We start from the raw sequence: 20,762 nt of genomic DNA on the forward strand, positions 1-20,762 counted from the left end.
AGGTTAACATTGTTCCAAGCACTCTTCATTCATTAAATCATTTAGTCCTTGGAACAACACACAGAGGTCAAATGATATGCAAAGTCACATGGTTATCCTGAAGCCAACATTGCGCTGTATGTTAACTAAAATTTAAATAAAAATCAGAAGAAAACCATACAAATAATACACATTTACTTTAATAAGAAAAATTAAAGAGCTGCAAAAACAAAAAATAAAGTCACATGGTGAGTGAGTAGTAATTCTTTCAACTATTAGGCTGCACTGTCCAGTGGATCACTTCCTGCACTGATGTAGTGGACAACTGCATCAATCAGAGGAAAGTCTTGACCAACCAGATGTTGTCAGCATCCAGCTCTTTAGAAGCCAAAGAAGAATTTTATAGCAGAGTGGCAAGGTGGAGACAGTAGGCATGTTGGCCCCTTGAGAGAAAGTGTCTTTGAGAATGTTATTTCATACCAGATGACACTTGGGTGATATTTTGTTTCTTTTTTTTTTTTAAGATTTTATTTATTTGAGAGAGAGAGAGTGATGGAGAGAGAAGGCACAAGCTGGGGAGGGGTGGAGGGTGAGGGAGGAGCAGACTCCCCACTGAGTAGAGAGTGGGACTCCATCCCAGGACCCTGAGATCATGACCTGAGCCGAAGGCAGACACTTAACCGACTGAGCCATCCAGGTGCCCCAATAATTTGTTCCTCATTCTTAGGAATAGAGCCTATCAACCCCTGAAGGATGTTAGGAGTTGTTTGCTACTGCAGCCTGATTTAATGCATTATGGCTGATCCAGTTATGTTTATCAAACTGCTTATTTAATAGATGGGGAAGCGTTATCAAAATTCTCAGTTACGGGCGCCTGGGTGGCTCAGTTGGTTAAGCGACTGCCTTCGGTCAGGTCATGATCCTGGAGTCCCGGGATCGAGTCCCGCATCGGGCTCTCTGCTCGGCAGGGAGTCTGCTTCTCCCTCTGACCCTCCTCCCTCTCATGCTCTCTGTCTCTCATTCTCTCTGTCTCAAATAAATAAATAAAATCTTTAAAAAAAAAATTCTCAGTTACTCAGTGTGAGGATCAGAGATCAGGACCCAGCTTTCCTGACATGTCAGATGCACAAATTTTCCAAAGGACAATAAAAATTATTTCTGGAATGAAAAGCCCATGTGCTCCTGATAACATTTGTTTTCTTTAAGGCCGCACCTATATTTAGAAGCCATAAATCATGAACTTTTACCATTTGAAAAGTTTTCCCTTTTGAGAACAAATAAGAAGTTATACAATATTTTATGAAAGTCACAGTCCATCAGAAGCATGTTCGTGGTTACTAAATTTTACCTCTGGCAAACCAGCTGACATGTTTAGATAAGAATCTTGGGTGTTATTTTTGAATTTTACATACCTAATGTTTGACTGATATGACTAGTCAAGTCAGTTAAGAAAACCATCAAGCAGAAAACAAAACAGCAATAAAACAAGATAACAAAAAAGCCACAAGAGACAAACATAGTCGCACAAATAATAAATCCCTCAGAATGATTTCGTGATGAGAAGAGCCTGATTTACAATTGCAAAGTGTCATCATCATCTGGGACCCTTTTTTCTTAGGCTGCTGCTTCTCCAGCTTCTGCATTTCCTTCCTACTAATTCGAATGTCTTACGAACTCAGATTCTTCACATCTCTACTCTACTTTTTGTAGCTACACCTTCCTGGGTAGCCACCATCCAGTCTTCCTCCTCCTTTTCCCTCATTTATGTCCTTGAAGTTGCTACTCAACCTTTTTTACTTCCTCAGCTTCCAGTCACTTCTTTACCAATGCTAATCCTTCCTTCCTTCTTTCTTTCCTTCCTTCAATACCTCGAACCTTGAACGATATTTAATGAGCACCCAGTACATGAAAGGTGGTGTACTGGATATTTGGGATTAAGTGCAAGACAAGACAGACATGGCCTTTGCTGTCACAGAGCAGCAGTCTAGTGGAGAATGCAAACACATGCAAAGGGGATTGCTATATGCCTGTCATGTGGTAAGTGCCCCGCGTGTCGTGTAAACATTTAAGAGAGGCATCAAACCCAGACTCAGGCATCAAACCTCCTCAGCCTTCCTGGAGGAGTTGACTGTTATCTTGAGACTAAAAGAATGAGGGAGGCTGAGAGAGCATCCTAGGAAAGAAGACAAATTTTGATGCTCAGGGGTGTGAAAGAGTATGGGGGTGTGTGGAGAGTCATGGAAAGCATTCAGTCTGACTGAAGTGAGTAATGCATAGTGGTGGGGAGCTGGGGGAGACACTGAGAAGGGCCAGCTCATGCAGGATCTCAGAAGTCGTGTTAAAAAGTTTGAAGCATCAGGATATATTTCGTGTTCTAGTAACTCTGACCACTGAGTGTAAAATGTACCCAAGGCAGCCATGTGGGTTCAGGGAGAATAGTTGGGAGGGTTTGGGCTGCAGTCCAGGAGAGAGGTATTGGCATGAATTACGAATAAGGGGAATGCAGAGATGTGGAGGCATTTGAGAGATATGTATAAGGTAGAATAAGTAAAACTTGACCACAGAGTAGATTCTCAACCAGGCTGATTTTGGTTTCCAATGGACATTTGTCAATGTTTGGAGGCATTTGGGCTAAAGGCCAGGGATGCTGCTAAACTCTATTTGATGCACAGGACAATATGACTAAAATGTCAGCAGTACTTGCATTGAGAAGCCTGGGCTAAGGATGACTTAACAATTTTGATAATGAGGCTATATCCAAGAGGCACCTGAGTGGCTTAGTCAGTTGAGCTCCCAACTCTTGATTTTGGCTGAGATCATGATCTTGGGGTGTGGAATCGAGCCTTGCACTGGGCTCTACACTCAGAGCAGAGTCTGCTTGGGTTTCTCTCTCTTTCCCTCTGCCTATCCCTCCTGCCCCCCCTCACGCACACGCTCTCTCTCTCTCTCTAGATAAATAAATAAAATCTTTTTTAAAAAATGAGGCTATATCCAAGAAGTTATTATTCTCTTTAATTGAAGTCCTTGTGGTTAGGAGAAAATAATAGACTTTTTAGTGCTGGTCAAGCAATCTTTAAGATGTTAAGAAACATGGGTGTCTGGGTGGCTGTCAGTTAAGCATCTGACTCTTGATTTTGGCTCAGGTCATGATCTCAGGGTTGTGAAAACGAGCCCCACATAGGGCTCCACGCTCAGTGGGGAGTCTGCTTGAGATTCTCTTCCTCCCCCACTCCTACCCCCTCAGACACCCTCTCTCTCTCAGATAAATAAATACATCTTTTACAAAAAGATTTTAAGAAACATCACAGAGTTTTTTGTTGCTGTTGCACTGAATTAAAACTAGATTAAGGGTGTTGCAGTTAATTCATGCTTTTAAAAAAGCTCTGCAATATTTTAATTAAATTGAAATGCAAATGATCAGCCCGGTAGTTTATGTCACTATTCTGCATATCATTACCTATGACTGTGTTGCAGTACTCCAAACGCTGATCTAATGATTCATCTAGCATCAGATCCACTGCAACATGTTGTCTGGCTTCTTAAATCAGTAGATGCAGAAGGGCTACTTTTTACACCCTGTGACAGATAATCACCTACGGTACTCAGGGCGGTGATCACAGAGGTGTGCCTCTCAGACAGCGTCAGCAGCAGCGTGTCCATCAGCAGACCACCTGCAGCTGTCAGTGCCCACGGGCTCCCCCTCACCCGCAGGAGGGCTACCTCTCCCGAGAGCACGCCTTTCCAGGGACACCCACATACCGGGATGGATCGAGGGAGATGCACAGAGCCTCTGGGATTGGGGAGGATTTGTCAGTCCTGCATCACAACTTGGCCTCTCCCTCTGCCTCATCCAGCTTCCATCCCCTCCTTCCACAAGTGTGGGCTACTCTGTACTCTGTGCATCAGACTGCAGTCCAGTGTTTGCTGGGACTTAGTACTTAGCACCCCTTTTCCCTTTCCCATCCCCAGGACCCGCAACATAACTGCAGGGCCCAGTGCAAAATGAAAATGCAGGTCCCTTTGTTCGAAAGGTAACAAAATAGTGCTGTTAGAAGTGCTGAAGTAGAGGGGCGCCTGGGTGGCTCAGTTGTTAAGCGTCTGCCTTCAGCTCAGGTCATGATTCTAGGGTCCTGGGATCGAGCCCTGCATCGAGCCCTGCATCGAGCCCCGCATCAGGCTCCCAGCTCAGCAGGAAACCTGCTTCTCCTTCTCCCACTCCCCCTGCTTGTGTTCCTGCTCTCACTGTGTGTCTCTATCAAATAAATAAATAAAATCTTTTTTAAAAAAGTGCTGAAGTAGAAAGTTTTTCCTTTCTTCATTGGTCCCCCTCAATTTTTCGTGGAGTTCTTAATTTGCTGTTCAAAGTTGTTCTTAGGAAAGAAAAATGGAAATATTTTTTTTTTAAGATTTTATTTATTTTTTAGAGAGCGAGCGAGTGAGAAACAGCATGAGAGGGGAGAGGGTCAGAGGGAGAAGCAGGCTCCCCGCTGAGCCGGGAGCCCGATGTGGGACTCGATCCCAGGACCCTGGGATCATGACCTGAGCCGAAGGCAGACGCTTAACCATCTGAGCCACCCAGGCGCCCGAAAAATGGAAATATTAATTTGCTAGCATGAATTTACCATTCAGCTTTATATCCTGCCTTACTAGTTTTGAACGCAAATGTGAGTATTTAACTCCAGTGTGGAATCACTGGAGCTCGTGCCTGCATAGGTAGTTCATTTTCACCGGAATCGGGGGAACCCTGCACAAAAAACTCTACTGATTTTACTTCACTTCTTGATACATGTACTTTCTCCCCCCCCCCATTTTTATTTAAATTCTAGTTAGTTAACATGCAGTGCAATGTTGGTTTCAGGAGTAGAACTCAGTGATTCATCACTTACATACAACACCCGGTGTTCATCACAAGTGCCCTCCTTAATGCCCATCCCCCATCTCCCATCCCCCACCTCCCTCCCTCCATCAACCCTCAGTTTGTTCTGGGCCATTAAGAGTCTCTTACGGTTTTGTTTCCCTCTCTCTTTTTTCTTTTTTATCCCCCTCCCATATGTTCATCTGTTTTGTTTCTTAAATTCCACATATGAGTGAAATCATATGGTATTTGCCTTTCTGTGACTGACTTATTTCACTTAGCATAATACATTCTAATTCCACCCATATATATACCCAATGGACTATTACTCAGCCATCAGAAACAATGAAATCTTGCCATTCACAACAACGTGAGTGCATGCACTTTCTATCAACGTTCTGTATCTTCCACTTCCTGGTGAGTAAGGAAAGACGGAAAAGGAAAGGAACTGTGGGTAGTCTTCCCTTTCCCTTTCCCTCCGTGCCATCATTTTCAATATAAGTGGTTGGCTAGTAAAATACTGAGGCATAACCTGAGTAGGAAAGGATATAGGAATCCTCCTTTGTGTTTCTTAGAGCACCATTGCCTTCTTTCTGTATTTGAAGCAAGTTTTGGTTTGAAAAAAGCATGGCCTCTCTACCCCAACCCTGACTCAGTTACAGATGTACCTTTCCCTGTGCTCACTCTGAGTCTCACCAAACTCCCACACATTGGGAGTCTACCAGAGTTTATGTCTCTAATACTACACGTGTCAATGGAAAGGCAAAGAATCGCAAACACATCTTGTGTGTGTATCTCTTCTGGTCCTGTGCATGCCCCATTGTTCCTTTGGACTTTGCTTACAAAACACAAATTCAAAGATAAAATTGTTAGGAATTTTAAGACCACTACAGCTGAAATTCTATACTTCTGAGTACCAGATTCTGTGCAAATGCAGAGGATGCAAGCTGGTAAAGCCGGACCTGCCTAACACAGTTGTCCTGGTTATACCTGATTCTCTTCCTTCTTCTTTTTCTCCATCACCCACCTTCACATCCAGCAGCAACTGGAGAGGGGAGGAAGAGTGAAATAACAGGTTACCGTGGGCTGCTGAAGCATGATGAGTTAGACTGTGGTCCTCCCCAAAGAGACTGATGACCTCCTATCTCATCCCCATCAAGGCCTGATTCACCCTTGCTGTCACCGAGTACTGAAACCTCCTGCCCTGAGTTGGGAAACTTGCTGATCTGTATGACGTTCATTTCAAGTTGTTCAGTGGTACAAACTCTCGCTCCTGAATCACTTATGTCTTTTTTCCCTAAGTAATTAACAATTTTCACATGAAGTTTCTCTGTCTCTGTATGTCTGTCTCTCTCTCTCTCTAGAGTGATCATTTATAATCTCACCATTCACATGTAATGACAGAGTACTTTTGGTTTATATGCTTTGGCCTTTTTCTATTTATATGAACTATGTTTTTTAAATCAAAATAAGCCTGATTATATAAACTCCTTTGTAACTTACTTTTTTACTTAACATTGTATTATGAATTTATTCTCAAATCAATAAATACATATCAAATCATCCTTTCTAACACTTAAAATATTTCATTTTATTGATAAGTCAAAATTTATTTAGCCAGTCCCTTATTGATGGGCAAATAGGTTCGTTAGGATATTTGGTTATTACAAATAGTTCTCCAGCATACATCCTTTTATGTGTGTCTATTATTGCTATTATTATCATCATTTGATTATTACCTTTTGTTGAAACCTAGAACTGAAATTGCTGGGTGATGTATAACTCTTAATTGTCAAATTTTAACTTGTATAACAACCTCTTAGAAGTTACAGTTGTTAGTAAAATATTAAGATAAATGAGAACCCATGTTTTTGACCTGCCATCATTTCCATAAAACCTTTCCTACAGCAGTGATCCTTATATCCACTTGGCTTCAGAAGCCCTTCCAGTGCATGAACATTGGTTTTATCCTTTAGACGGCCCAACAGCTTCTGACTTCCCACTTACTATGGTCTGGCAATGTACCACTGAAAACCAGTTAAAGCCTACGGAGATTCAAACAGCTGACCCGGAATTTGAAGCTGTGGTTTAGATCCATGTTCATTCTTTTTTTTTTGTATAAAATGCTTGCATTGTATTTTTCAGATGTATTTCAATTTTTTTTGTGGAGTTCCAGACATACTTCACTCAGGATTATGCACAAACGGCTTGGATCCATTCCATTGTAGATTGTGTGACCATGCTCTGTGGTGAGTATCACTTACCAGGGATAGACTGGTTACTCTTGAACTGTACATGACAATCACCTTCCACTGCTTTTGCTTACCAGTTTTTTTCTGAGTAGGAAGGCTTTGCTAAAAATTGGCTAAGACTATTGCTTCTCAGCCTTTTGGCTAAGATCAAGTATAAAAATTGGCTAAGACTATATAAAAAGAAAAGACCAATCCTACTTTTAGCCAAACCCAACCAGACATGCTCTTGGAATTAATGGTCTTGGCTGATGGCAGATGGAACAGGTAGTTAATACTCCCAAAAAGACATATATTATTTGGTTCTCCCATAATGAGATAGGGTGTTGGGCATCACAGGACTCCTCCTGATTTGGGAAGCAGTTAACCATACAGTATATGCTTGGCTTCCCTCTTCTAAATGCTATGGTCCCCTCATTCTCCAGTCATGTAAACAGTCATTGGATAGCACTGTGAGCCATTTCTATGCAGTCTCCTTAAACGAGTGCCAACAATATGTGCATCACATCTCAAGGCTTGTTTTCATTCTGTTCCCTTCCCAAAGGTTCAAAATTGGGCTCATGGATTTCATTTTTCATGCATAAACCTTCATTCTTAGAAAAGTATGAGGGAAGGTAGAATGGTGCAGTCATGAGAGAAGCACACTCACCATGGTTATAATTTCATTCAAGAAACCCCAAGGGTACAAATAGGGTGTATAGAGTAGTCTCAAAACTCATGGAATCTCTCAATCCCCCTACATAATAGAGGATAACTAACCTTGAGATTTTTCTTTTTGAACATTTTATTCTTTTTTTTTTTTTTTAGATTTTATTTATTTGCGAGAGAGAGAATGAGAGAGAGAGAGCATGAGAGGGAGGAGGGTCAGAGGGAGAAGCAGACTCCCTGCTCAGCAGGGAGCCCGATGCGGGACTTGATCCTGGGACTCCAGGATCATGAGCTGAGCCGAAGGCAGTGGCTTAACCGACTGAGCCACCCAGGCGCCCTCTTTTTGAACATTTTAAACCAATGTTATTATATTAATGTCTTAGAGAGTTTCTGAGATTGGGATCCAGTTGAAATGACCTATATGCAGTCTAGGCCCATTTAATCATTTCATTTAGATGAATCCTTAGTATTAAAAAAAAACACTGTTATCTCTTCAGGCCATGTCTTGGTGGCAGAAGGGAAATACTATATTATTCAATAACTCATAAATAAATCAACTGATTCCATTCTAGGTACTGATTCATATTTATTTTTAGAAAAATGTACATACTCAGGAATCAGTTGAATTGCACTGAAATGTATTTCCTTTGTTGGGAGGAATTTGAGAGCAAGTCTAGGACTAAAAGCAGGTTTCATGAGAAGGCTAAGTTGACTCTGGCTACTGATAACACTGGAAGGTCTTAAGGGATTTTTTTTTTTTTAATCAGTTAGACAGTCACTTTGTTTTCAGGGTCACATTATTAGTCACAGCCTTTGTATGAACATGCCAAGTGGGTGAGCCATGTTTATCTTTCTCAGAGGACACAGGTGACTCATTTCCCTCACTGTTATCTTTTGGAGAATATTTATAATCCCCAGAAGAGGAATAAATGGCCTTTGGTGACCAACATGATCACAGTGACTGTGTGTTAAAGCAGGGTCATGTTAGATGTAGCATTTTTAAATTCAAGGACTTGAGGGCATGCGAGGGGTCAGGCCTGTTGTATCCAATTATCCTGTACCCACTTGCTCACCTGGCAACATTAGTTGAGTTCAGGAGATAGACAAAAGCCAGCAGAGTCATATATAGGACACTCACTGGAGGCACTTTGCCCTCTGATAAACAGAGAAGTAAACATTTTTCACTGAGGGCGCCAGAGTGGCTCAGTTGGTTAAGCGACTGCCTTCGGCTCAGGTCATGATCCTGGAGTCCCGGGATCGAGTCCCGCATCGGGCTCCCTGCTCGGCAGGGAGTCTGCTTCTCCCTCTGACCCTCCCGACCTCCCCCCTCTCATGCTCTCTCTCTGTCTCTCTCAAATAAGTAAATAAAATCTTTAAAAAAAAAACAAAGACAAAAAAACCATTTTTCATTGAGTTTGGTCTAAATTTTGTTACTTTCCGATAGAATTATATATATTCTCAGGAGGTTCGCTCCTTCCTGTTTTCCAGAGGTTATACATACAGCCAGCCACTGTTAACTAGACAGGAGACATCAGGCTGATGACTGGTTCCATCATGTACATTTGAGTCAGGCCCCAGTTTCAACCTGATCAATACAAAATTATACTCCACGGATACCCAAAGAACTTGCTCTTCTGATCTTGTTACTAGGAGTACTGCTATCAGCATGTTCCATTGAAAGAATTCACATACTTTCCCCACCCACCTCCCCTGCCATCAGTCTGGGAGGCCCAAGGAGACAGAGTAAGAGGGTGAAATAGCGCTGCACTTGGTGTCAAGTGCCCCAAGCGGTACTTCTTGGTGATCTTGGACATGCCATATTCCCCTGAACTTCAGTTTCTCCTCAGTATGTCCCAGCTTTAATTAATATTCTATAAGCCTGGCAGTCGGCACAGTTCTGACACATTGTTAAACCACAAGCAGAGTGAGGCCAACCAAAATATCACCATGGACGGGAAACATTTGTTTTGATTTCTCATCCACAGGGTTTCCTAAAGTCTGAAACCAGTACCAGATTGTGAAATTTGTCTGTGGTCTCTTTCCCTGGCCTTTCCTGCATAAAGCTGCTGGCCACACAGGGTTGCCCACTTTGCTTCCCCACCAGCCAACTGTCATAATTATTGCTAATGGTGCATGATCAATACCATATAAAACATACAAGGCACATCCCGGTGCAAGTGATAAGTAATTTAAATAAGGAGCTGATTCACTGTTTAAAAAGCACTCTAGAGCCCAGGGATTATGACTGTAATAGAATGGAGAAGGGGGAGGGGCAGTGAAATGCAAGTCAGCAGACTCGATCCTAATTCCAGCTTTGCTACCTGTTCTCTGTGTGACCGTGGGCAAGTCGTTTCCTCTCTCCTCAGTTTCCAAATGTGTAGAGTGAGCAGGACAGGCTTGTTGCTGTAAAGGCCCATCCTTCTCAGCTCTGCCAATGCAGCAGCATAGTTTTTTTCACAGTGCCCTCAAGGTGTTTCTGTTGAACCTATTTATTATTGCTTTTGAAGCTCCTCTTGGGAGTGTTGTCAGTAACCACTTATCCTGTCAAGTGGGAATCATGCTGGGTGGCTTGCTTGCATCTACTGGTCTCATCCTGGGCTCATTTGCCACCAGTCTGAAGCATCTCTACCTCACTCTGGGAGTTCTTACAGGTAAGGACACTTTGTACCCCTTGTCTCACCCCACCCCATTCAGGTTTTGTCAAACACATCAACAGAATCATAATCCATAAAATATTCACCTCATTAGATGAATCATTTAGCTGACCCAGCTTATGCCTACCTACCTAGCAGTTAAAAGAGCTGGAAATACAATTGATTGTACTGCTGTAATAAAAATGTATCACTGCTTGAATTCGGCCGCAGGATAGAAGTAACTGCTAGCTTTCCCTTCGGCAGCTGTGCATGGCTGAGATTCTGTACTCAGAAGCAATGAGGTAGTAGTCAGGGCAACATATATTTTCAGCAGTGATCATTCTCCCAACATCTTTGCCAAGACATAAAAATACTATCTGTGGTCAACCTGAGTTGCCCCTGCTTTATAGTGACGATCACTGTCCAATAAATGGGGGTTTATAATTTTAAAAAGCCAGCCCCTTATTGTGAATATTCTTGTGTTGTACATTCTCTCAATGTTATGGAAGTATACTTTAGAGAATTATAATGAACCCTGTGGGAAGAGAAGTAATCTATGTGCATTCCATAAATCACACCCTAAGGGGACTTCTTAGCATCAAGGTGGGATCGGTTGGTGGCAATGGAGTGGCAATTTGCCCCATCACTCAGAGGGATGTGGAGTAGTGCTAACCTGCGGTCTGGGCACCGTGCCATAGGGGTAGCATGATCTGGCCAATAAAGAACATAATCTCGTAGTGGTTTTATAAATCTGGCTCCGCTAGCTAAGAAAAGGTATCTGTCCCATATAACCCAAAGGGTCCAAATGCTAGGATGTGTCCAGTCATCGCAGTTTACCAAGAAGCGCCCTGGTCTTAGCACTGAAAATCTCTCATCTGGGAAACTTATCTGTCCAGGCAAATCAGGATCATTGGTCACCCTACAGTATGGATGGAAACAGGAGCTGACGGTGGTTCTGTTTTTCCCTTTAGATGCCATGAATCCCAGGTTTTACACCCTTTAGATTTTCTTGACTTAAAAGGAATAGAAGCTGAAAATCTTTACGAGGCTCTCTGCTGACTTTAAGGCATATTTTCAGGTTACTTTGTGTATATGCTATGTTCATGTATAAAGTTGGCACGGAGTTTCCCAATTATGTGAAATTACCCTGGAACTTTCATGGGGCCATATATGCTATTTAAACCCAAATTCCAGAGTGGTCCAGATGATCAGAGTTGTGTTTTCATAGGCAGTGAAGGGTTGAGGTAATTCTCTGGATAATTTAAGATAAAAAGAGGTGTTGGTGGGAAGAGTAAGTTTCTTAGGTCAGCGTTATCCTGATTTTCTAGCTAATTCAAATTCAGTTTGTGTAATAATTTTTAAGTTCTTCATTTCATTTTAAGAAGTCATATTTTTTAAGGGTTTCTTCCCAAGAAGGAAGTCATATATATGCTATATTTTCCCAACTGTGGATGACTGGTTGGGGGAGACTCATCTTCAGCTTGGGGTAGAAAATAGTTTTAAAAGGGTTTGACAGACGGCCAGATTCTCCTTCATCCGAATAACTGAGATGTTTTCTTTCACCGGCTGTTCACGGAGTACCAGCACTCATAGACTTCTCTCTATCCTCCAGGCCTTGGGTTTGCACTGTGTTACTCCCCAGCGATTGCAATGGTCGGCAAGTATTTTAGCAGACGGAAAGCCCTGGCTTATGGGATCGCCATGTCCGGAAGCGGCATTGGCACCTTCATTCTGGCTCCTGTGGTTCAGCTCCTTATTGAACAGTTTTCCTGGCGGGGAGCCTTACTCATCCTCGGGGGCTTCGTTCTGAATCTCTGTGTTTGCGGTGCCTTGATGCGGCCTATTACTCTGAAAGAGGACCAGACAACCCCAGAGCAGAACCACATCGGTAGAACTCAGAAACAAGACTTTAAGCGAGTGTCTCCCTGCTCCACTTTGACTAAAAAATGGGTGCATACCTGCCTCGGTTGCTCTTTGCAGCAGGAATACAGCTTTTTACTGATGTCGGACTTCGTCGTGTTAGCCATCTCTGTTCTCTTTATGGCTTATGGCTGCAGTCCCCTCTTTGTGTACTTGGTACCTTATGCTCTGAGTGTCGGAGTGAGTCACCAGCAAGCCGCTTTCCTTATGTCCATACTTGGGGTGATTGACATTATTGGCAATATCACGTTTGGATGGCTAACTGACAGAAGGTAAAATCCGCTGGGACCACAGCTGGGTCCCTACCAGGGGGCTCTGAGCTTTGAGTTCCCCTCATCCCCTTACCCTGTAGAAAATCTACTTCGGAGAGATGTTAACAAGTTTGCAGTACCTGAAAGCAACTCCCTTGCTGGTTCTTCTAGTCAGAGGTCGGCAAACTTTTTCTGTAAAAGGGATAGATAGTTAACATTTTTGGCTCTGTGGGTCATGTGATCACAGTCACTCAACTCCGCCGTTGTGGCACAAACCAGCTGTAGACAACATGCAGACTAATGCGAGTGGTTGTATGCCAGTCGGACTTTACTTATGGATACTGACATTTTAATTTCTCATATAACTTTTACATATCAAAATAATCTGGTTCTTTTGATTTTTTTCCAACCACTCAAAAATAGAAAACCATTCTTAGTTCACAGGTAGGGCAAAAAACAGGTGGTGGGCTGGATTTGGCCAGAGTTTGCCGACCTCTGTTCTAGATGGTTTAGGATGGTGGGTAGGTCTAAGCTGCAGAAACCTGTGGCAACTACAAGTTCTGGTGACAGATTTAATTCCACCCCAAGTCAAGTCAGTGCTCAGGCTGGGTGTTGTGGTTTTAGTTATTTTTTAATGACGGCAGAGACTGGCTGGCGATGGAGAGAGGAGCAGAATTCAGTCCAGGCAGGAAGATCAGGGGCAGTAATAGTACATTATCTGTAGGCACATATTTGTGTTTGACAAAACAAATAGCAAATACATTCATTATAATTTTAGGCTTAGAAATTACAGTTATCAGAAATCTACCAAGTAGTTTCTTCAGCTAATGCTTATTGTTAGGATTGAAGAGAGCAAGGTACTCATCTTCTCCTAAATGGACTCTTCACACTTGAGCTATGACCTGGGAGAGCAATCATCCTGTGGCTTCTTACATATTATGTCTTTGGTAATTAATCAGGGTTCCACTGCCATTCTCCAGTGCTATGAATATTTAAAATTAATTCCAAATATGCAATGGTTATGGAAAAGAGCGGAGAGCTGGGATATCTTTCTTGACAATCAACTCAATAAGAAGTAGCCCAGTGTAGGTTTGATAGCGGCATCTCTAGTCGGAGATATACAAGACCTAAGTACTTGTGCTGACTCTGCCCCTTATTATCCCTGTGACCTAGGGAAAATCACTAACCCTCAGATCCTTTAGGGCCTTCATCTGCAAAACAGGCCAGTGCCATATTTTTCTATTAACCTCTTAGCATTTTGTGAGACTCAAAGGAGATGGTAGGTTGAAAACTGTTTGTAAGGCATAAACTGCTGGTGCTGATATTATGCTGAGTCTTTGAAATAATGATGGTATCAATGCCATTTGCTATCAATGATGAGTTTGGAGCTATAGAGGGAAAGTGGAATGGAAGTACCACTGGGGAGGGCTCAAAATAAGACTTAGTCCTAGTACAAGACCTTCATAATCTCTGGCAAATCATTTTAATGTCTTCATATTCTAGCTTCTCCCTTTTATACCTGGGGGTTTTGAGCATATATGATGTACCAGATACCAGTGGATGACCTATCTGAAAGCATCTAATAGACTGCTAGAAAATGTTAGTCTCCTGATACTGTACATGTTATTTTATAACTATCCTTAGGGTAACCCTACAAGATAGGCAACATTCCCATTTTATAGCTAAAGAAATTGAGATTAGAGGTAAGCAGTTAGTAGGTGATAGAGCTGGATTCAAACTTCCATCTTTCTAACTTCAGAGCGTATATTATTTTCTGCCACACCATGTTTCCTGGGAAGATGACTTCTTGTGTTTTCATATACCAGAAGAAAGATAGGCAGACAACATAGATAATGCACCATGGGAAGCCTCTATAAGTAATAGCAATGCTTATTGCTTATTGTGGCCATGGTTCTAAAGCTCTTTGATAGAACCTGCGCATACTGCACTCATTCTTGATCTTCAAATCCACAGGTGCCTGAAGAATTACCGGTATGTCTGCTACCTCTTTGCCGTGGGACTAGATGGGCTCTGCTATCTCTGCCTCCCAATGCTTCAAAGTCTTCCCCTGCTCGTGCCTTTCTCTTGCACCTTTGGCTACTTCGATGGTGCCTATGTGACTCTGATTCCCGTAGTGACTGCAGAAATAGTGGGGACCACTTCTTTGTCCTCAGCGCTCGGTGTGGTATACTTCCTTCATGCAGTGCCGTACCTGGTGAGCCCACCCATCGCAGGTAGGTTTCCAGAGAGATCCCCCAATCACCGCTTCTGTTTTTCATACTGATGTGAAAACAGTGAACTCACACATAGACAATGAGGATCGGAAGTTAAATTGGGAAGAGTGAAAGAGAAAGGGATTCAAGAGCCATCAAAAAATCATGGTCTTACTTATATCCTTGTCTTACCATTTTCTTCCAGCCAATGGGGACCTTAGCCTGCTTGGAAAGAAAAAATCCAAAATTAGGGTCCTGATTCCATTCCACGCTAATGATGGGAGCAATGGAATGGAGCAGCTGTTCAAAACTTATAAATAAGTCAGGCACACACAGAGGGAAGTCTAGAGGGAGTACAGGATTCCACTTGGGGATAGTGGGCAGGGAGGCTGAAATGGTAAGTGAGTGTGTCATAGTCAGTGTCTTGAGTGCCAGCCAAAGGAGCCAAACGGGCCCTATATTCTTCAGAGACTATGGATAGTATTATAATTTTTGTGCAAAGGGGTAATATGGCAAAGAGTATATCTTAGAAAATGGGACCTAGCAATTGATCTGGTACTCTAGGGGAGAAGCAGTTAGGATTCCATTCTAATAGTTCAGGAGCAAACTGATAAAAGTCCTGAACTAGGGCCGCTGCAGCAAAATGGAAATGAACTCTGGGGGCAAAGAGGAGGTTTTGGAAAAAAATATCAACTGAATTTAGCATGTGGGGGTGAAGGAGGGGAAAACGCAAAGAAAACCTAGAAAATAATGGCATGGTTGGAAGAAATATGGAAGTTGGAAAAAGTGCCTTTGCCAGAAAAAATAATGAATTAAAAGTTTAGAAATGTTCAGATATCTGAAATACCCAATAAAATGTCCAACAGAGCTGTTTAAGGAGGCCGGATTTGGATTTAAAGATTTGGGGATCATCAGATAAAGCATCTAGAATGTTTTGTAAACTGTCAGATGCTATAGAAATTGAAAGCGTGATTAAACAAGTAATTTGACAACCCTTTATTGTTTGTGTGCATCAACATTGCTTTTGGTGCTGCTATAGCAGCAGACAGGTCAGAGTCCCTCCCTCCTTCTTAGAGTATGTGGTCTAGACCAGTGTCTCTCAAAATGGAGGTCCTGGGACCCCCTGCGTCAAAACCCCCTGGGGCCCTTGTTACAAAATGCAGATTCCTTGATCTTTCCTTGTGATCTGAATCTTTCCAGGAATGTACATTCTGAACCAGCCTTCTTGTGGTGCTCATGCACACTAAAGATTGAGAATAATTGGTTCTTTTTTTTGTTTAAGATTTTCTTTATTTATTTGAGACAGAGTGCGCGAGCCCAAGAGCAGGGTGAAGGGCAGAGGGAGAAGCAGACTCCCCACTGAGCAGGGAACCCAATGCAGGGCTTGATCCCAGGACTCCTGGATCATGACCTGAGCCAAAGGCAGCCCCTTAACCGACTGAGCCACCCAGGTGCCCTGCCTAAACTAAACCAAGAGAGTGAAGGTCCCTGAAGATAGGCAAAAAAGAAATGAGCCAAACATTTGCTTAGAAGAAAGGAAGGGAATTTTTGAAGAAGGCAGGATTTCTTCTTTAGCTGATGTTGTAAATAAACAGTTTAGAATTATTTCCAAACCCTAGTGATTGCTAAAGCAGCAAACTAGGGGAAACTGTGGTTCCTTCATGGTTGTGGATAAAAAATCCTGGTCAGTTTAAATTCGGTAATATAGGACTACATGTTTAGTGCTTCATTTTGGAAAACTGCCCCCAAAACGTCCCCACATCCTTCCTCAATAGCCAATTTTTGTGTTTACCAACCTTTAGGAGCAGTATAATTCTCTAATTCTGTTAAAAAGTCATAGTGCATCAGTGAAATTGGGATTCCTGGATCTTTTTTCAATCCATGGCTTTACTTTGGCAAATCAGAGATTATACCTGTTGCCAGGCATTGGAGGATTAGGGTGTGAGGTTCTTACCATAATACTTCTCTTATTTAATTACCTTTAAAATGACAACTCTCTATTCAGTCTCTTCTGTTTGGTGCTACAGAAATGCATAAGTAAGTCACACAATAGCTAAAATATTTCAGAGTAGTTTGGATTGCAGGAAACTTTGTGAGGCTTATAACAATTTCTCCATACCGTTTTTCACTAATGAATTGAAGTGGGTGAAAGGAAAAATCATATACTTTTCCAGTGGATTTAAGTTTAGAGGAATTTTTTTAAAGGATTTATTTTATTTATTTGAGAGAGAGAGAGAGAGAGAAAGCAGGGGAGGGATAAGGGGACAGAATCTTCAAGCACACTCCTCACTGAGTGCAGAGCCTGATGTGGGGCTTGATCTCATGACCCTGAGATTGTGACCTAAGCCGAAACCAAGAGTCGGATGCTCAACCAACTGAGCCACCCAGGCACCCCAATTTAGAGGAGTTTTTAAAAAACTTTTTAATCCCAAAGTAATTGCCTGCCAAGGTCTAATTTGACCCCATTGATTTTCTGATCATTGTGGCCTATGTTTTGCATATCATATGCCCTGGTTCTCCTCAAAATTTAGAGCTGGAATAGTTATTGAGATTAATTTGTCGCAAGAAGAAATAAAGGGGGAAAAGGCCATGATTGCAAAATGATACCTAGTGAAGTTTACATTGGCAACTTCTACAATGGCCCAAAGTTCTGATTTTCAAACTGCAGTGGGTGCAACGACTGGTTCCAACTGAAAATTTGAATTCTGCTTTATCCAGAAGCATGTTATGTTACTCCAGATAGACAGTACATGGGTACTGGGAATACTAACATTCAGGACAATTATACTCTCTTGACAGCAGACATAAATGATCCCAACATCAGTACTTTGAAAGACACTATTTTATCTTTTCTACCACATTTGCTGGTATTGATAATAATATTTGTTGTGTGATTACTAAGAATGGGACACTCTTCCAAGTACTTTACAGAACAACAATCCATTTTAGTTTTCCTAGGAAACAGAATGCGTTTTTCAGTTGCTGCACAATATTTTTAGATCTGCTTTTTGTGTCAAAATTACAACGGTGGCTCTAGCAATCTATTGTTTACCAGCCTTAGAAATTATTAGATTTGGGAGTAGGTACGTAATTGGATTTTCCACTCAACAATGTAATTTTGCTGTTGCTTGTTACAGGACGGCTCGTCGACATGACTGGGAGCTACACTGCGGCATTTCTTCTCTGTGGATTTTCAATGATACTGAGTTCTGTGTTGCTTGGCTTCGCTAGACTTGTAAAGAAGATGAGAAAAACCCAGCTGCGGTTCCTTGCCAAAGAATCTGACCCTAAGCTGCAGCTATGGACCAATGGATCGGTGGCTTACTCTGTAGCAAGAGAGTTAGATCACAAAGATGAGCAATCCGTGGTTCTAACAGCACCTCGTTACAGCCCCACACGACCAATGGCTTGAGCCTGGGAACCTTCAGGGCTGAGAGAGGGGGGACCACTGGGTTGTACGTGTCTCGGAAGCGTTTAATTTTGACAGAAGCATTGCTTTCCAAAGAAATTATTCTTATTGTTTTATTAACATGTTTATAGGGGAAAATAGCAACAAAGCAAGCTGGACCAGCTCAGAGTTTCCTCATTTGGGATTTGTACTCACAATTGAACTATCTTTCAGGCAATGAGCATCACTCTATGGAGAATGTTAGGACACTGCTGCTATAATTAGCTGTAATTAGGGGTAATTACAAAGCATGACCAAAGCAGATGACATTGGGAAGCTTTGTTGCAAACTCTCTGCCCCTCCATCTCACTCCCTCAGTTAGAATGTAAACAGAAACAGTGACATGTAGATTTGCTTACTTTATGCTTTTTTGGAGAAAGGGGTCTGTATTAATCACTGCCTTTTGAGAAATCTAAAGCATTCTTCCACAACTCCATGTAAAACCCTAATGAGAAACTCCACTACGAGACAGGTTTGGCATCTTCACCTTCCACCTCCACGGAAAGCTTTCTTCCTAAGGCTGAGCCCCTCACCTCTGATCAGGCACTCACCTCTGTTACTATCACATATAATACTGAATTTAACCGAATACACCAAGTCACAAGTGTGATTTCTAAATCTTACCTGAAATGTTAACACCAACACTTCCTTCTCTCTCTCTCTCTTTTTTTTTTTTTCATTAGAAACAAAGCTTTTATTTGAATTGTACACACATTCCTGCTAGGAACTGAAAAATGTTGGCAGTATTCCAACTGGGCAGGAATTGAATTCTTGAATCAGCAGGTCCTTGATGGGAGTTTTCTTTTCAGATCAGACATTTTGGTTCATCATTACCCAAAACAGAACTTGGGAGGTTAGCCTGAAAAATATTCTAAAGGTGAGATTCCTTTCTCCCTGTGTTAATTCTTGTTCCAATGTCCACTGCTCTTGACCTCTTTATGGATAATCATTAGAAACTTGATGGGCCTCTTCAGCTCAGTGAGAAGGCTTCAGGGGTTCAGCTCAGCATCAGAGCACTCTCATTAATTAGACCTTTGGTCAGGGGAGAGAGAAGAGAAGGTTAAGAAGGCTACTGGTGTGATACTTTACAGTTCATAGAACTCTTTCACATACCTACACCCATTGGATTAGAATAGTTTACTCATTCTCAAGTACTCTGTTTTCCTATAGTTTGGAATAATTTCTGACTTTCCAGAGGGAGAACACGGGAGAGAAGAGAAAGGCCAGATCCCCCAGCTTGTCTCCAACCACTTTAAATCCGCAGAATGATAGTGCTACATCCCCAAATCATGTCATACCTGTAAATTAGGAGCAATTACACAATTGAAAGGGGATTTTAACTATTGAAAAATTTTAAATCTGAACCTTAAAGAAATATTTTGACCCTGAAAGCCATTTAACCCACTGTCCCTCGAGAGGCCTCACAAACACCAGCACTGAAGAAGATCCTGGGTTGACTAAGCATGTGTAGCAAGAGTCTTTGCCTATAACTGGATTATTTCATAAAGTTACATATTAATACATTGCTTTCAGAATGAAATACTGACTTGATTTAATGGAAGAAAGCTGTAGTATTTCATAGTTGTTTTCCAAAGATAAATTTGAATGTTGCCTGTTATCTTTTTACTTAAAGACTTTAGTTTAAACCCATTTACTTTGTCACTTGCAATTTTAAAACAATATTTTGGAAAATATCTGTAAAAAGTCAAAGTTAAAATGAACTTATGTGTGTTTGGAACAGCACTTTACACTGAATGCCATTTCTTGAATCTTCAAGCCTAAAGACTTTTTGAAATATAGTTATAAATATTCTTATACATATTTTTTCCTAGTGATCACAGTAAAATTTTGTTTATCCAGTTCTGCAATATAATTTCTCTAAAGTATTATAAGTATTCATGAAAAATGGGTATAGAAGCCAGAGCTTTTAAAAATTTATGTAAAATATTTTGGATATTTTTACTGTATACATGCATAAATTTATATTTTACTTTCCCTTTTGGAGCAGCATTTTTAGAAAACCAGCAAGGAAAATGTAGATCTTAGAGTCTACCATTGTCAACTTCACAAAATTTTACTGTTAAGGTTCCAAGTGCCTATACTGTTTATTTCAAAAGGGAGGAATTTGTAAGAATGATGCATTTTGTGGAATCAAGAACAAAATTGTGGTGTGATGATTCTACACCTTAAATATTACTTTATATCACTGCAAGTTCTACTTTGAAATTGACTGACTAGAAAAGCAAAGAAACTAATTTCTATAGATACATTATACCATTGGGCCTGTTTTTCAGATTGTGATTTTACTAATAGATCAGATATTTATGCTAATATTTTCTTATTTCAAAAGCTTTATAATAAAGTGAGTTTATATTTGTGTTTGGAAAAATGTTTTTCCCTGTACAGGGGGTTTGGATTGAATGGTGAGTGGGCTTGTCTGAATTATGCTAAAATGTAGCTAGCATACAAAGATGTGGTAAACAGGGGTGCCTGGGTGGCTCAGATGGTTAAGCATCTGCCTTCGGCTCAGGTCATGATCTCCAGGTCCTGGGATCGAGCCCCGCAT

The 20,762-nt window shown here is 41.5% G+C and overlaps 1 protein-coding gene across 4 annotated transcripts in view; it reads left to right on the forward strand.

The window, feature by feature from the left end:
- SLC16A12 (solute carrier family 16 member 12) overlaps window positions 1-20,585 on the forward strand; it is a 74,247-nt gene extending 53,662 nt beyond the window's left edge. For all 4 annotated transcript variants that reach the window (XM_081823893.1, XM_081823891.1, XM_081823892.1 and 1 more), the window contains 5 exons: window positions 6,980-7,083; window positions 10,239-10,382; window positions 11,977-12,556; window positions 14,510-14,769; window positions 17,886-20,585. In XM_081823893.1, coding sequence (XP_081680019.1) covers window positions 6,980-7,083; window positions 10,239-10,382; window positions 11,977-12,556; window positions 14,510-14,769; window positions 17,886-18,160 — 1,363 coding nt within the window. In that variant the 3' untranslated portion in view covers window positions 18,161-20,585. The remainder of the gene's footprint in view (window positions 1-6,979; window positions 7,084-10,238; window positions 10,383-11,976; window positions 12,557-14,509; window positions 14,770-17,885) is intronic.
- Window positions 20,586-20,762: the final 177 nt, after the last annotated feature.

Source organism: Leptonychotes weddellii, chromosome 6 (genome assembly GCF_054177405.1).
Source record: "Leptonychotes weddellii isolate Sample4059 chromosome 6, ASM5417740v2, whole genome shotgun sequence".
Lineage (NCBI taxonomy): Eukaryota > Metazoa > Chordata > Mammalia > Carnivora > Phocidae > Leptonychotes > Leptonychotes weddellii.